This window comes from Rhinopithecus roxellana, chromosome 14 (assembly GCF_007565055.1).
Source record: "Rhinopithecus roxellana isolate Shanxi Qingling chromosome 14, ASM756505v1, whole genome shotgun sequence".
Lineage (NCBI taxonomy): Eukaryota > Metazoa > Chordata > Mammalia > Primates > Cercopithecidae > Rhinopithecus > Rhinopithecus roxellana.
In genome coordinates this window covers 19,975,258-19,992,673 of record NC_044562.1, presented here as the reverse complement: position 1 = coordinate 19,992,673, position 17,416 = coordinate 19,975,258, and the positions used below count along the sequence as shown (strand labels likewise).

The 17,416-nt window shown below is 41.7% G+C and overlaps 1 protein-coding gene across 1 annotated transcript in view; it reads right to left on the bottom strand.

Moving 5' to 3' along the window:
• Positions 1-333: 333 nt before the first annotated feature.
• Positions 334-17,416, bottom strand: part of DNER (delta/notch like EGF repeat containing) — a 366,185-nt gene continuing 349,102 nt past the window's right edge. Inside the window, exons 12-13 of the mRNA XM_010370769.2 lie at positions 10,293-10,539; positions 334-1,360 (exon numbers count right to left, since the gene is read on the bottom strand). Of these exons, the coding sequence (XP_010369071.2) occupies positions 1,249-1,360; positions 10,293-10,539 (359 nt within the window). The 3' untranslated portion in view covers positions 334-1,248. The remainder of the gene's footprint in view (positions 1,361-10,292; positions 10,540-17,416) is intronic.

The window sequence follows — 17,416 nt, the reverse complement described above, 5'->3', positions numbered from 1 at the left end:
CAGGTGCCTGCCCTCAATGCCTACAAGCAGCTCTGGATTCCAGTGTGTTCACTGTCCACACGTGCTGCGTTTCACTGGCAAATTCAGATATACAACTTTGGACAACAATTCTTAATTTTTTTTACACTTCACACTGACAAGCACCTAGGATGAGCTTACTGACAAATAGGAGGTCAGGAAGGCTTGCAGAGGCAAAGGAGCGGGCTCCAGCAGCCACCGAAGTACACGCCTCGGGTTATTTAATATGGTATCAACCGTGGGACTGTTTGGCAAACAATAGCAAATCCAAAACTTTTTATATATCGTTTTCAAAGAACAAAAGAGACAACTGCATCCTTGACTTGATAACATTTATTCAATATTCTTTGAAATTAGCAAGAATCAGAAGAAGCACATATCAATCAAATACAGCCACAAAAACATCCTGGAGATAAATAAAACTGCACTATGAGAAATACTCACTACTGAAGGAACCAGTACTCTCTTATGTTTACTACCTCTTAACAACAAACGACTCAAATGTAAATTTAGTCTACTCACAATATAAAACCCTTGACTTTTTAAAGAAAAATGTGGATTCAAATCAATCAGAATTTGCCTCGCTAGGCCTTTTTGTTACGTATGTTTTTGAGGCCTAGTTCGACGACTGTTAGGAAAATGACAAAAACAAACTTGAAAGAATGTTTCCGCAAAGTTCAACGAAACAGTGCAGAAATAAGTTACTTACCCATGCACAGAATAAGGCAAAGGCTAATTTCATTCGGGTTAGGAATAATAAATTTAACTAGTTTCTTTTCCACAAAACGAACATTTCAGACTTCTTTTTAAGTAACGGGTATACTCTATTATGCATCATACGCTACGTTACATGGTTTTCCTAACTCTACTCAGAAAGCCGGCACTCAAATGTCAAACAGAAACTTCTCCTCGATTAGACTTATTCTGTAACAACCACAGAAATTAATCTGGGTCTCGTGATAGTGTCTACGGTGAAAAGAGCACACACTAGTAGAAGCATACAGTTTAGAGAGCTGAAGGTACATTAAAACGTAGTCTATGGATAGTTTCACAAATTTCGTTTTTAAAATATTTTTTCCAAACTAAAAGCTGCAGAAAATTAGTTCTTAAATATTCTACTGAAAACTCTTGAGCAGCTAGCATTTTAAATTTCTTAAGCTTTTTATTTTCTTAAAAATATTTAAATGAGTGTAGTGTCTCATCGTTTTGAAAAATAATCCAAAAAAAAGATTACAAATCTTTTGTTTTAATCAGTGTGACCAAGGGTTTGTCATCAGGACTGTAATCTTCATAGGCAATGGGGCTCACATCATACATTGCAGGCCGGGATTTCTTTCCAAACCTGAAATCAGAGAGAAAGGACTCTGGTTAGATAAATACTAGATCTCAAGTTTAATTACAGCAAGTGATGAGAATAATTTATATGCATGAATTAAGTGAAACTGTAAAAATATATTCTCTAGCAAGTACAGAAACTTTAGACATCCTGATATTAACACTGAATGTGTATAAACATTAGTCTTTGGTGTTAGAGGAAAAAAAAAATGTATTTCACAAAATGTAGAGCTCAAATTAAAGTTGGAGCTCACAGGTTAAATCTTGGCAAAGCAGTCAAGCATGACAGCTCCACAGTAGATTGTAAGAAAATGCGTATTGATTTGTCTTTTTCTTCTGAGGCCCATAAATATTTGGAGAGGTGAGTTTATTTTATATCCACTCCAGTGCCTGGAATATAGCACAGCAGGGCAGTGTTCCCCGGGCCATGGACAGACAGCCTTTCCTGTGGGATTTTCACGGGATAAGCTGTGAAGGTTTGAGGTCATCTGAGATCCCAACACAAAAGGACAGAGGTGGGAAATGACCTCAGATACAGAGGTGTCTGTCCACAAACTATGCCAGAACTCACCATTGAATCCCACCTACCTATCACCTCCCAAACCTAGCACACAGAAGCCAACGTTTTCCTCCGAGCACAAGGCCATTGTCCCAACAGATTTGTATATATCAAAATCGCCTCAACAGCAGGACTGACTCCCAGAAGCCAGGGCAGTCAAAATCCAATTTCAGGACTTCCTGTCAAACCAGTCGTAAGATGGCAATTATTAAAATAAAGCCAATTCAACTTCTGGGTGGTCTCTTCCCATTCAAGACCTCACCTTCCCTAAAAGCCCTGGAGTGCAACAGGATTCAAACAATCTTCCACGCTAACCCATCCTCCCTCCTCCTTTGTCTCGGCAACATCTTTTAACTGTTTCAAGTCCACCAGGGCTCTTTAAAAAGGCATTTTAAAAGAACCTTAAATTTTACAAGGTTCCTAGGATGGGGGCCCTAGGAATTAAAGGGGCTTATTTGCCATGGCTCCCGTCCCAGCTCTCCTCTTTTCTTATTTTTTCCTTTGATATAGTGAAAGTCTGTCTTCTCATGTATGGAGATGGGAAGTAGAATCAAGTGAGAAATGAGAAAACAGTGCGTTCTTCAAATGATCTTTCATTTTAAACAGTTATCAATCCTGTATTCCAATCCTCTCGAATTTTACTAGCCTTGAAGAGCGCAAAGGCATATGCTATGCCAGACAGACACCAGGCAAAATATGGCATTAAAGAGTTAAAGCATTCTTCTCTCAGAAAAACCCACAGCTATTACTGCAATATGACAAAAAACTTCAATAAATACTTTCTAAAACGTGAGGCCTCACTGAAGGTCCACCATTGTGCTCACATAGATGTGGGTCAGACTCTAGCCTGCAGTTTGTTTACCTAAATTGAGTGAGGTCTGCATAATCTAAGGATAGGAAAAGTGTCAATAACGCAAAAGTGTCAACAGGCCGGTTGGGTCTTACACTTTCTCCCAAGTCCGACAATTTCCTAGGCTACTTTAAGATGCAAATATTTTGACAGTTTATTTCTCATAAAATAGCTAGATATATGGCCACTAATAATAATAATTTAACAAAAAATATCCAGCAACCCAGTGAAGAGCTCTCCATATCCTAACATAGTAGGATATAGAGAGCTTTGACCTGAGGGACAACAAACTATATTAACTAACTGATTAATTATTTGATTGGTTCGCTGAAAGGAAAAACCCAATTGCATATATCTGTAAAACACTTTTTTTTTTTTTTTTTTTTTTTTGAGATGGAGTCTCACTCTGTCACCTGGGCTGGAGTGCGGTGGTGCGGTCTTGGCTCACTGCAAGCTCTGCCTCCTGGGTTCACGCCATTCTCCTGCCTCAGCCTCCCAAGTAGCTGGGACTACAGGCACCTGCCACTACGTCCGGCTAATTTTTTTGTATTTTTAGTAGAGATGAGATTTCATTGTGTTAGCCAGGATGGTCTCGATCTCCTGATCCTGTGATTCACCCGCCTCGGCCTCCCAAAGTGCTAGGATTACAGGTGTGAGCCACCACGCCCAGCCTAAAACACCCATTTTTAAATATAATTTCATAGTTTGAAAAAGAACCTGCTTCCTCAGAATCTAGAATGTTAAAGCCTTCATTTTACTTAATCCATTAACAAGCTATAATTCGAAGGGCTATAAACTTGGATGTTGTCATGGAACTCAATACAGACAAGGCAGGTCTAAGGACGAGTGTCACAGTATGACAAGGCAAGGGCTGATGCCACTCAAGAGTGAGCCACATGGCCACCTATACATGTTCGCAGTCGACTGAAGAGCAAGGAGCACCACTCTGTGTCCACACTGGTTAACTGAGCTGTGTGGCCCAGTCCTAATGGGATTAACTCCAAACAAGTATGGGTCATAAAGTATAATGCTAGTTACAAAGGCAGTTAAAATAAGACTAATAACCCCAGCACCAGAAGAGAGAGCAGGCAGGCTTAGAGCTGGAATCCCTGCATTTCAACTTACTAGCTGCTGAGAACTTTGTCCAAATTCCTTAGGAGAATTTTGGAGATTTCCACCTGAAATGCTGTATCTATCATATGGAAGCTAAAATGGCCTCCTTTATAGAAACACCATAGTTTTAAAACACACAGTACAATGAAAAGACTTTGTTTGAATCTCCTACACCTCTCACAGTGGCAGGTTTACACTTGTTGATAAACGAATGTGCATTCATATCTACATTTAAAAGACTAACAGTTTATATATATATATATATATATATATATATCTCAGGCACTAAATCAATGTCAGAGGCTGTTTATTTTATTGCAGGCATTTTTATGCAAGTGTTCATTTTTAAAATAACTACTACTTTTTATCATAAAGATACATTTTAAATGTAAAAAACAAAATAAAATTGGAAGCTAGAGAAAATTATAAAATAGACTAGGGGTTAGCAAACTATAGTCTACAGGCCAATTCCAGCCTGATGCCTGTTTTACAAATAAAGTCTTAGTGGAACATAGTCAAGCCCATTCACACTTCCTGTGGCTGCTTTTGCATAACAAAGGCCGAGTTGAGCAGTCATGACAATATGGCCTGCAAAGTCAAAAATAATTTACAGCTCCCTGATGAAGACCATAAGAATCGCCCTTAGTGTTGCTCTCCAAAGGACGTGTCAATGTTTCGTGCATTATTCTTCAGTCTGCCCATCCCTCAATCCCACATCCCTTCCATTCATTTTACAAATATGTATGAAGCCCGAAGTCCTGCTGAAAGTATTATATATAATAAGTATTATTACATATTTTAACAAAATTGAGAAAATACTCTGCATACTGTTTTGAAAATGACTTTTTTCAATCAATAGTGTGTGTAATGCTTTACTCAGCATTCTCGTTAAGTAAAAAAAAAATAAAAATAAAAAATCCTGCAAGTTAAAACATTAATAAGAAAATGTTTCTTCTGTGCTGAGTGGGGTGGGCTGGGTGGAGCACCCAGCATTCACAGTCACATGTTCCCACCTGAGGTAGCTCATGGCCCATGACGTGACCACAGATCATGACACGTGGGAAATGTCTGCTGACGGTCCATGAGGAAGCCAGATCTTTAAAAGACGGGAAGGAGTTGACACACTCCCTCTCCTCCTGGAAAAATAGCTCAAATATCCTAATGTGGTGGCTCCATCTGCAGCTCCTTCCCAGCCCCTCGAGGGGTGATGCATCCAGCATTGTCCTTGGTGCCCACTCAACATCACATTCCATTGTCTTGTTTTCACTGATTGATCATCTCATCTCATCATCATAACAACCTCACCAAGTGAGTACATCTCATTTATCCTGTATTACAGATGATGAAACAGAAACTTAGCAATAATTTTCCTAAGGTCACACCTGGTGGGAGGTGGAGCTTTCTGGCTTCCAAGCCTAGATGCTGAACACTTCATTGCAACCTTCATGTATGTGACGACCCCATAAACTGAAGCCCTCACTTACCCTGTGCCTGACAAGAGCCTGTGTACTGCTGCACTGAAAGGCATCACTTTCAAATCAGCACACCTTCCTTCTCATTAATAAATCTGGCTTACAAATCTCACTTACAAGTCCTGGTTTTCTCACTTACAAACTCTGTGACCCTTGTGTAAATTGTATTGTCTCACTAAGCCCAAATTTCTTTTGCCTATAATGGGGGACTAATGATACATGGGCCCTTACCCTTGTGAGATGCTTGCAAATGAGTTATTTGTGAATGATTTAGCACAGTGTCTGGCCCACGGGAAGCTTTCAGTAAATGTTGGCCATCATGGAGGCACTAACAGAAACGACAGCACCAGTAATATCAGTTAGCATAGACATCTCAAACATCCTATTTGATGACAAGTCTTGGGTGTCTATTTCTTCAAAGAAACAAAAGATACTGCAACCAGTTAGAAGGCAGGTCAAAGAGCTGCTAGTTCATGGTCCTCTGAAAGTCAACCACTAAAACAATGCTGCAGAGAGAATGTCAGATCTTGAGAAAGGCCAAAATTGGAAGGTTTTGAGCTATTGGGGAAAAAAACTGAACATGTCCTCCATGATCTGTTTTCTGTGATCAGGCACTTCTAGCTCATAGAGCAGTCAACTCAGTGGGACCTCAGTGTCAGAACTTGGAGAGCCCTGCTTTTGCTCCTGCTGGTGAGTTACAAGCTCTTCCCTGCCTGAGTATAAGCAAAGCAAGCACGTTGCAGACGACTCCTGGGATGAGGAAGAGGAGGAGGGGTCTCCTTCTCAACCCTACTAGGAGTTAGCACCAATGGACTCTGACATCAGAATCACCCGACATGGCTTCAGTCACTTGTGACTATCACAGGTGACCCACTCCATGTGTCCTGTGTGGCTGCTGGGCTGCAGTCATTCTGATCCAATGTCATCTCCAGGATAGTAGCAGGGAGACAGCCCATAAAATGGACTCTGGCTGCTGAAAACTAGGGAGAGGATAACATCAAAAGGTCTGAGGTTTTGCCAATGCCTGTCTAGGGTTTCCAGGAAATGGGAGCAAAGAGGGCCAACCAGCCTGAGACCCAGCCATGGCCTCTACTCAGCTATGCTGTAGAAACCACACGTTGGAGCTGAATAAACGTTCAGAAGAGAAATTTTCCTAAAGGGAAGGTATTGTTTTAATGTCAATAGTTTTATCTGCAGTCACTGGTGCATGCAGAAGCTTGTCCGTTAGGAATTACGCAGTAAATATTTTTGATATAAATCAGCACCAAATAAGAGCCAGGTTTGTAAATGCTTTCAAGTTTATTCTTTCCTTCCAAGAGTATTCAGTTAAATATCTTCCCCGTGGGCCATATGAGCAGAAGGCTCAGAGGAATCTATCTTAAGCTATTCTAGGGCTGAAATAAAACACTCCTCTTAGCCCTGAAGGATCGTAGCCATGGATGCCTGTAGGGGCAGAGGAATCTGAATTGTAGGGTCTCCCAACACATGAAAATATAACGCCATGGATTCTGCTCCCTCCTGGTGAATGAAGCCGTTCCAGGAATGACGAGGAGAGAAAACAGTCTTGGGCACCAAAGAAACTTGTCAATTCTCTGCTCCCTTTTTTTGGGGGACGGGGGAGTTGGGCAGAGTCTCCCTCTGTCACCCAGGATGGAGTGACAGGGTTTCACCATGTTAGCCAGGATGATCTCGATCTCTTGACCTCATGATCCGCCCGCCTCGGCCTCCGAAAGTGCTGAGATTAGAGGAGTGAGCCACCGTGCCTGGCCTTCTCTGCTCCTTTTTACGTTCTTCATCTCCAATCCAGCAATTTCAGGATTCTGCAAATGTTCCTCTAGGCTGGGGCCACTTACTGAGTTGGTGCCTTGGGATGAGTCTACCTCTCAAGCCGGTCAAGGCCCCCTATTCCAACCCCTAACTGAGATCATCCATTCATTTCAAACCTCAAATGTTAGTGAGGTCTACTACCTGCCAGGACCCACTGGAGACACAGAAATAAAAGCTACTGCCTTTTATTTACAGGGTAGTGGAGTAAAGAGTCAAATAAACAATTAAGGTGGAGCTTGCAAGGGTTGGTATCAGGGCTTCCTGGATGTTGTATTGCCTCAGTTGGCTGTGAAAGGAAGGCACAAAGATGAGCAGCCATGCAGGGCCCGAGTTGGAGGAGGGTTGAGTTCTCTGTCCTCTCTCGCAGTTACATAAGCAAGACTGGGTGCAGCTCCCACCTCAGCACTGGTCCAGATGCTCAGGGTCTCCCAAGTTCTCCCTCCCACTGTCTCCTGCCCACGGAACCTGAGTTCTGGCTTTTGCTTCTACTAGAATGACAAGATCACTGTAAGATCTGAGAATTGGGTTTGGGGGATTTCTTTTGGAGAAAGCAAACTCTTCAAACCTCTTAGCTTGTGTGCCATTCAGATAGAATGATTTGGGTTTTCTCCTCTCTCTTTTTTTTTTTTTTTTTTTGAGATAGAGTCTTGCTGTGTCACCCAGGCTGGAATACGGTGGTGTGATGTCAGCTCACTGCGACCTCCATCTCCCAGGGTTCAAGTGATTCTCCTGCCTCAGCCTCCAGAGTAGCTGGGACTACAGTGCTTATCTTTGTCGTTGCTGTTATCATTCAGTTAGGTAGATATAAGAAAACATTCATGATATTTCACTTTCACTTCTTATCATTCCCACTGTAACCAGAATCTGAAGCTACACTTTCCCAATAAGTACCTCGTAAAAGCTAAGTAGAAATTCAAAAGAAATACAGAACCCATTGATGAAGGACAAAAATCTCAGTGTAGAAGGGCAGACATGTCCTGAAGGAGCGCAGCTGTGAAGGTGACTGCAGCTGGCTCTCAGGCTGCCTGATTTTAGAACTTTGGAAATGAGGTGGAGTCACAGAGACAGTACCCAGGAAGGATGCTCAACCTCTACGGGCCTGCCCAGGTCAGATGGAAGAAAGTCCTTGAAGAAAACAAGATGGAGACGAAAAGGACGGAAAAGAGAAAGGATGCGGATGTGTGCTGTTGAGATAGAAAACCCAGGGGTTTTTGTTTTTGTTTTGAGACAGAGTCTCCATCTGTCAGCCAGGCTGGAGCGCAGTGGCGCCATCTCGGCTCACTGCAACCTCCAACTCCCAGGTTCAAGTGATTCTCCTTCCTCAGCCTCCTGAGTAGCTGGGATTTCAGGTGCCCGCCACCACGCCCAGCTAATTTTTGTATTTTTAGTAGAGATGGGGTTTCACCAAGTTGGCCAGACTGGTGTTGAATTCCTGACCTCCAGTGATCCACCTGCCTTGGCCTCCCAAAGTGCTGGGATTATAGGTGTGAAGCACCACACCTGGCCAAGTCTTCTCATGTCTTGACTGACACCAACATAGGACATCTCAGGATAGATCATACAGCTACCAGTTCCCTTGAGCCCCAATTTGAAGGCACCAAGCTCAGCCCACTTTTCACTACAGCACACTTACTTTCTGAATTTTGTGCTTGAGATTATTCAATCAGCAAAAGAAGAGATGGCTTACTTCAACAAACAATATTGCTATTTTTGGAACACACACTCTGCAAAAGTCAGTAAAATGTGATCTTAGTTTATTGTTTTATGTTATATAATAGATTCGGAGAAGTAAATATGGGGTTATCTGTTTATACCATCTTTAATATTTGTAATGGATGCTGGGCTTAATACCAAGGTGATGGGTTGATCTGTGCAGCAAGTCACCATGGCACAAGTTTACTTATGTAACAAACCTGCTCATCCTGTGCATGTACCCTGGAACTTAAAACAAATGTTGAAGGAAAAAGTATATATATTTGTAAGTTTAATATGACTGCCATAACTCTCCAAGGAGGAAGAGTTATCCCTTTATATAGTTGAGGGAGCTATATTTGTGGAAAGTTAAAAGATCTGTCTAAATCATGCTGCTATAAAGACACATGCATACGTATGTTTATTGCAGCACTATTCACAATAGCAAAGACTTGGAATCAACCCAAATGTCCATCAGTGACAGACTGGATTAAGAAAATGTGGCTCATATATACCATGGAATACTACGCAGCCATAAAAAAGGATGAGTTCGTGTCCTTTGTAGGGACATGGATGCAGCTGGAAACCATCATTCTCAGCAAACTATTGCAAAGACATAAAATCAAACACCACATGTTCTCACTCATAGGTGGGAATTGAACAATAAGATCGCTTGGACACAGGGAGGGGAACGTCACACACCGGGGCCTATTGTGGGGAAAGGGGACGGGGAAGGGATAGCATTAGGAGATATACCTAATGTAAATAGTGCAGCACACCAACATGGCACATGTATACTTATGTAACAAACCTGAACGTTGTGCACATGTACCCTAGAACTTAAAGTATTTAAAAAAAAAAAAAAGAAAAAGAAAAACAGATCAATCTAAACTATGGAGTCAGGTAATGGAGTCATTAAGACTTGAAGCTATACTTCACCAGAACTTACACTCTTTCTATGACACCACATTAACTCCTTATAAATCAGGATACTGATTTATAAACATTCACTCTAAAAGTAGAAAGACAGCTCTTTATCCTTCTTTTACGAGGCCCTTAAGTCAAATGAAATCATTAAACGTTGACGGTTTGAAGAGCAACACGGCAAAAGACATTCCCCAAAAAAAATCATCAAAAAAGTTTTTAATACACAGTGATTACAAATCAGATATTTATAGTCACAGAGCAACCCAAATTAGATGAACAAATATATTCAATGTAAACAAAGCAAAAGGAAAAGCTAGCAGCAAATTAAAAGAAGTTTGCTGATCAAGTGGCCGAATGATCTATCCCCGAATACAACATGGAACCTATGTTTCATTCTTTAAAATCTCTTTGCAGATGGAAAGTCCTGTGTATAATATGACCCTGTTCCCAAGAATGCACATGTGAAGGCAGCATTCCCCACGCCGCCGCCGCAGCCCACCTGGCATGCCGGATGGATGCAATGGCATTGCTGAACTCGCTGTCGATGCTGCGGCAGTTGTAGAACTCCTCATAGGCTGGCCTAGAAGAACCCTGGTACTCGATGCGGCTGATGCGGCAAATCCCCACAATCAGGATGATCAGCATGAGGATGAAGGCCACGCAGAGGGCTCCGATGATGATGTAGAGGGAGTGCCGCGGCATGTTGGTGAGGCTCTCCGCCATGTGCCCAGACTTCCACTGGAGGTCTGTAGGCAAAAATAAGCAAATGGCTGGGTTTGAGTTGTGACCTTTGAGAATGTGAAAGCTTTTTTCATCTTTGCATAGATAACTTAAAACCTAAGGGCCATTCAAACTTGGAAGAATTATTTTCTATGGATTATCCAGACCCAGGGTTAATATCCTTAAGACATAAAGCCTTCTTAAGAATCATTAAGGAAAACCAGAGGCTGGGTGCGGTGGCTTATGGTTGTAATCCCAGCACTTTGGGAGGCTGAAGTAGGTGGATCACTTGAGGTCAGGAGTTTGAGACCAGCCTGGCCAACATGGTGAAACCCCATCACTACTAAAAATACAAACATTAGCTGGGCATGGTGGTGGATGCCTGTAATCCCAGCTACTCGGGAGGCTGAGCTAGTAGAATCACTTGAACCCGGGAGGCAGAGGTTGCAGTGAGCCAAGATCGCACCACTGCACTCCAGCCTGGGTGACAGGTGAGACTCTGTCACAAAAAAAAAAAAAGAAAGAAAGAAAGAAAAACCAGAAATACGCCACAGAAAAACAAAGGATATGAGGAGGAATTCATAAAAAAAAAAAAAAATACAAATAGAAAATTACTTGGTTTTGGAATTACACAAAAGTGCAATTCCTCTATCAGCTCCCAAATATTACTTTAAGATTATAACCACAGTTGGCAAGGGTACCCAGAAATGAGGACTATAAGTTGATATAAAACCCTTTCATTTACTAATTAGCATATGCTCTGACCCAGATGTTCCCATTTTAGGATGTATGCTGGGGAAGTAGCCCAGGAAACGTAGCCTTATGTGTGAAGATGCTCATCTTTAAGATGCTATCACAATTTTTAAATGTTATCACCTATTACATATTTAGAAAAAGTCTCAGAAAATCACACAGACAACCATGTACTCACTGCTCAGTTAATAAATGTTAATATTTTACCATTTTTTTAGATTTATTTCAGATAGTTTTTTAAAAAGAAATAAAATATGGCTGGGCGTGGTGTCTCACACTTGTAATCCCAGCACTTTGGGAGGCCAAGGCAGGCAGATTGCTTTGAGCTTAGGAGTTTTAGACCAACCTGAGCAGTATGGCAAAACCCTTTCTCTACAAAAAATACAAAAATTAGCCAGGCATAGTGGCACACGCCTGTGGTCCTGGTTACTCAGGAACCTGAGGCTAGAGAATTGCTCGAACCTGGGAGACGGAGGTTGCAGTGAGCTGAGATCATACCATCACACTCCAGTCTGGGCAACAGAGTGAGACCCTGTCTCAAAAGAAGAAAAACACACACACACAAATATAACTAGAGTTCCCTCACCCCATACTCTCTCTCCATTCCACCAGCAACAACATAATTTATAAAAGTCAAAAAATAAAAACCTAAATATTTAACATTCAGTGAGATGAAAAGATATCCACTAAACAACAAAAGAATAAAAGCCTGTTACCAAACAGGATCTACTTGGACAGTACAATAATTTGACAATATCTTATGAGTTTAAAATGTCTATATACACATTGAAAAGGTCAGAAGGATAGTATGATAATGATGGCAAACGTACACTGATTTCTTAGTATAAACTAAGCTCTTTAAAAACAGCTCATTTAATCATTATAACCACCAGAAGATATATTATTCTCTCTCCCCACTTTACAAACGAGGCCTAGAGAATTGACATCACTTGGAGTGAATGCCTCTGATACTAGTCAGGATCTGAGATCTTGGCCTTTGCATAGCAAAATACTAACAACAGTGATCTCTAAAAGACAGAATTAAAAATGATTATTTTCCTCTGTATACTTCTGAGTCTTTTCCAGCTTTTTAAAAATAAGAATGTATTCCTTTTCCGATAAAGAAATAAGCAATCCATCATTTAAATAAGACATCCGTAGGATCATCTTCCAGTATAAGAGTGGAAATAGGATCAGCCTTGGGATCACACCAACCTTGCTTTCAATCTCAGCTCCTACATTTACTTGATCTTGAGTTTCCGTTTCTTTGTTTGTAAAATGGAAATAACAACATATACCCCACTGGCTTGCTGCAGCATGAGTTAGAAAACATGTTTTTAAAATATTTAAAACTTTTTAACTTTCTAAAAAGTTTTTAAAAAGTTTTAACTTTCTAAAAAGTTTAAAAAAAAAAAGGTTTAACTTTCTAAAAAGTTTTTAAAAAAAGTTTTAACTTTCTAAAAAAGTTAAAAAGTTCACTCCTGGACACGTGGTGGTGGTCCCCAAAGACAAGCAGCTGTGGTGGTGGAGGAGGGAAGGATAAAGGGTCACATGCTCTGAGTTGAGGATTATTGAGCATGGCCCTGTGTCCTTCCTAAGAACACCAATCTGTATTAGCAGGAAAAACTGGAAGGACAGGATGTAATCTCTGTGCTTGGCATAGGTCAAGAACATCAAGTTATTTCCTGTTTATAGATCTGCACCCAAATGAAATGCTCTAGATAGTGTATACAGGATTTGAAAGGAAATTGTGGAAATTTTAAAGAGCTAGGTAAGACCAAAGAGAAACTGAACTCATATGGAAAAAAGGATGCTTTCTCTACTCACACCACCAACACCACCACTCCACACTTCCCCACCCACACCAGGACATCATTTTCGTGGTAGAATTCCAAGTGCCTGCAAATGAGATTCACAGGTTAGTGGAAACAGAAATGAGCCTGTCTTTCCATGAAATCCACAGGACTCTTTTCACTGTTCCATTATCGGAGAGAGTATTTGTGGCCTCTGGATACTCACACCCTCATCTTAGCTGTATCTTCAGTCATCATAGATCTAAGAATCACAGTTAGCTATTCCTTACCTTGAAAAGTTGCAGTCAGTCTGAAGAAGAGCACAGATAGACACCCAAACAGGGGACCAGGCCTGCAGACTCACTTTCTAGAAGCTAACAGAAAAATGACCCATGCACCCAGCCTGGATGCTTCCTGAGAATTTGAGAACAGATGAATAATGCGATTTCTGAGTTCACATCCAGACCCTCCTGAATATTTCACCAAAACCTTTGAAACCTGGTTTGTCATTTGAGTCTGCCTGCCTGAGTTCATAAGGCCTGTGGAGCTTAGTAAAACTAAATGACCATTAGTGCATTGACTGCTTCATCTAAGCCAACTCACACACAGGCAGACAAAGTGACATAAATCACCAGAAACAAATAGTCACAATGGAAGGGAGAAGGTGTTTTGGGAAACCAGAACCAAGGCTCAATCCCCAAATCTGCAGCCATCTCATTTGGCAATACCTAGTGTGAACTGAGAGAGACAACTCATTTTTCTGGCTGAAAAAGCAAGCGTGATTCACTTCATTTCCAAGTATTATAACATTCTCTAAAAAATTCAGTTGCAGGCAGGAGTCCAGCACTCAGCAGAGTATGTTATAACATCCATTTAGCATCAACACAAGGGCAGCCAGTACTATGTTTCTCCTCCAACTTGGTAGAGTGCTCAGATCTGATCACTATGGAAGATCACACGAGTTCTTGATGAGTTCTTGCAGTCTATGCATAAGCTTCATAGAATTAACTTACACAACACATCAATTGTGTATACACAGTGAGTGCACAACCACATGGCCATTAAAGTGAAAAAAACAACCATACTGGGCTATGTGCACAATGCAGTGTCCCAGGTCTGACTGCCTGCATTTATGACCATCTGCTCCATTTCCCAAAACTCTGTATTCCAAGCTGTTTGGACTTTTGGAGAAACTTTCTCAAGATTTATTGTAAAAGCTCTGCTTTCCTCCCTCCCCCTGCCCTTTTCTTTAAAGCTAGATTCCACCTCACTGTCATCTAAAACTTTTTTGATAGAAATGACTGTGGCTGCTTTATAGGCTAATTGGTTTAGTAGCTGGGATGGATCTGGCTAAGTCCAACGCTAGGTCTGAGAGGCAGCAAATTTATCTATGCCAGGTGCCTGCAACCACCATCTCTCAGTCCAGATGCTATCCTCATAAGTCATTGCTTTGCTGCATCCCAGGAGTCCCATCACATGAATCGTTGACTACTTTGGCTACAGCATGGCACAGGGAAGAACCGTGAACCAGAATGTGCCAGATGGGTTCATCTCATCAGCACCAGCAGGTGCATGACCAGGAATGCATACGCACGAGCTGCTCAAGAAAAATGTCACACTTGTAAGTCTGACGGATCATTTTCATTTTTTTAAACTAAATTAGTTTGAGGTTTTGTATTTTCCAAAGTGCCTTTGCATTAAACATTTCAGTTGGTCCTAAACAAACACCTTGAGCTAGGCAGAGGTACTAGATTTGGAGCAGTTGTTCAAGGTGAGGCAGGCAGTCAGTGGCCAAGCTGAGAATAAAATCAGACCCACCTCCACTCTGCCAAAAATAGACTCCAGTCAATTTGTACATTGAGTCTAAAATACATAGCCCATATCTATTTTTTAATTTACCTAGATGAATGTAGCTAGACTAGTTAATTTGCTTACCTATGTTATTTTGAAAAAGAGCAAAAGTGAGACTGTGTCTTATGAAGATGTTACTTAGCTTAATAATTTTTAAGATTACTTGTTGCCTAGAACAATCTTGAGGAGGGATGTCAATTACTTTGTTTTCTATAGCTAAAGGTTAGCAGGACAATCAAAGCAGTCAGTGAAACTGAAAAAAGATTAACAACTCTTGTTAATCTCCAGAAGAGAAATGAATGTGAAAAGGGAATGAAAGAGATCATCTCCTGTATGGGATCCAGTCACTGAGCACTTTAATTAAGGTCCTACTTTGTGCCAGGCACAGTGCTGAGTGACAGAGATGGAAAGCAAGGGAAAATAGAAAAGTAGGCTCATGTAGTTTCCAGTTTTCTGACGGATGCAGGGATCAGGCAAATGATCCCCCAAACCAAGTAAAAGTACAACTGTGCTATGTCTACAAAGGACGAGCTCTTCAGTGCAGCAGGAGGACAGGGGATATTTCATGTCACTGACTGTCAAGAGAGCTTGCACAACAGGAGCCCTTAGGGAGTTAGGTTCTAAGTGTGAGTGGGCAGTAACCAGGGACAGGCAAGAGCAGAGGGAAGACCGCACAGGCAAAGAACCAGAGTGAGCACAGGCCTGTGGGAGGGGGTGAGGGAGCAGAACAAAGGCTGGAAGGAGAACAGCGCGACTGCTTGAGAGAGAGGCAGAGAGTGGCCGCAGCAAGAAGGGATCTCCTTACAGGGTAGGGCAGTGTGGCCTTGGGTCTTTAGTCACTTATTGATTTTAATAGGAGTTTGGCACAGTCAGGGTTGGAAACAGGGGGAGGGAAGTTCTGAGTGTTCCAATTTGCACTTTGAAAAGATCCTTCTGGCTGTGCATGAAGAAAGGGTTTGAGGAGCAAGGACAGAGGCCAGTTCAGAGGCTCCTGCAGGATGGGGCAGAGTTCGTGGTAGCTTGACCTGTGGTGATGGGCATGGAGACAGAGAGAGAGGAATGGATGTGAATGCTGTGTTAGGGGGGAATCCACCAGACTAAATGCAGCTCCTACAGACAGGCCAATGAGGGGAGAGAAACCAGGAGGACAATTCTCAGTTTCCTGGCTTTTATTGCTGGCTGGCTGAGGTGCTGTAGCCAAGTGAGACAACCAGGTTTGAGAGTTTGAGAGGAAGATCCTGAGTTTGGTTTTTTTTTTTTTTTTTTCTTGAGGCGGAGTCTCGCTCTGTTGCCCGGACTGGAGTGCAGTGGCCGGATCTCAGCTCACTGCAAGCTCCGCCTCCCGGGTTTACGCCATTCTCCTGCCTCAGCCTCCCAAGTAGCTGGGACTACAGGCGCCCGCCACCTCGCCCGGCTAGTTTTTGTATTTTTTTTAGTAGAGACGGGGTTTCACCGTGTTGGCCAGGATGGTCTCGATCTCCTGACCTCGTGATCCACCCGTCTCAGCCTCCCAAAGTGCTGGGATTACAGGCTTGAGCCACCGCGCCCGGCCCTGAGTTTGGTTTTATACATGTTAAATTGGAGGTACCAATTCTGGACATGGGCTTTGGGAAAGAACATATGACTAAATCCTCAAAAGCAATCGCAACAAATGCAAAAATTGACAAGTGAGACCTAATTAAACTAAAGAGCACAGCAAATAAACTATTGACAGAGTAAACAGGCAACCTACAGAAGAGGAGAAAATATTTGCAAATGGTGCATCCAAGAAAGATCTAATATCCAGAATCTATAAGAAATTTAAGCACTGAACAAACAAAAAACAAATAACCTCATTCAAAAGTGAGCAGGATATATGAACAGACACTTCTCAAAAGCAAGCTTATACGTGGCCAACAAACATGAAAAAAGGCTCAACATCACTAATTATCAGAGAAATGCAAATCAAAACCACAATAAGATAACCATGTCCCACCAGTCAGATGGCGATGATTAAAAAGTCAAGAAACAACAGACATTGGCAAGGCCGAGAGAGAAAGGGAATACACTGTTGGTGGAAATGTAAATTAGTTCAGCCACTGTGGAAAGCAGTTTGGAGATTTCTCAAAGAACTTAGAACTACCACTCAACTCAGCAATCTCATTACTGGGTATGTATCCAAAAGAAAACAAATTGTTCTACCAAAAAAATAGACACTTGCACATTCACTGCAGCGCTATTCACAATAGAAAGATTCAGAATCAACCAAGGTGCCCATCAATGGTGAATTGAATAAAGAAAATGTGGTACATATACAGCATGGAATACCATGCAGCCATAAAAAAAGAGTGAAATAATGGCCTTTGCAGCAACATGGATGCAGCTGAAGGCCATTATCCTAAGTGAATTAACATAGGAGCAGAAAAACAAACACCACATGTTCTCACTTATAAGTGGGAGCTGGCCAGGCACGTTGGCTCACACCTGTAATCCCAGCAGTTTGGGAGGCCGAAGTGGGTGGATAGCT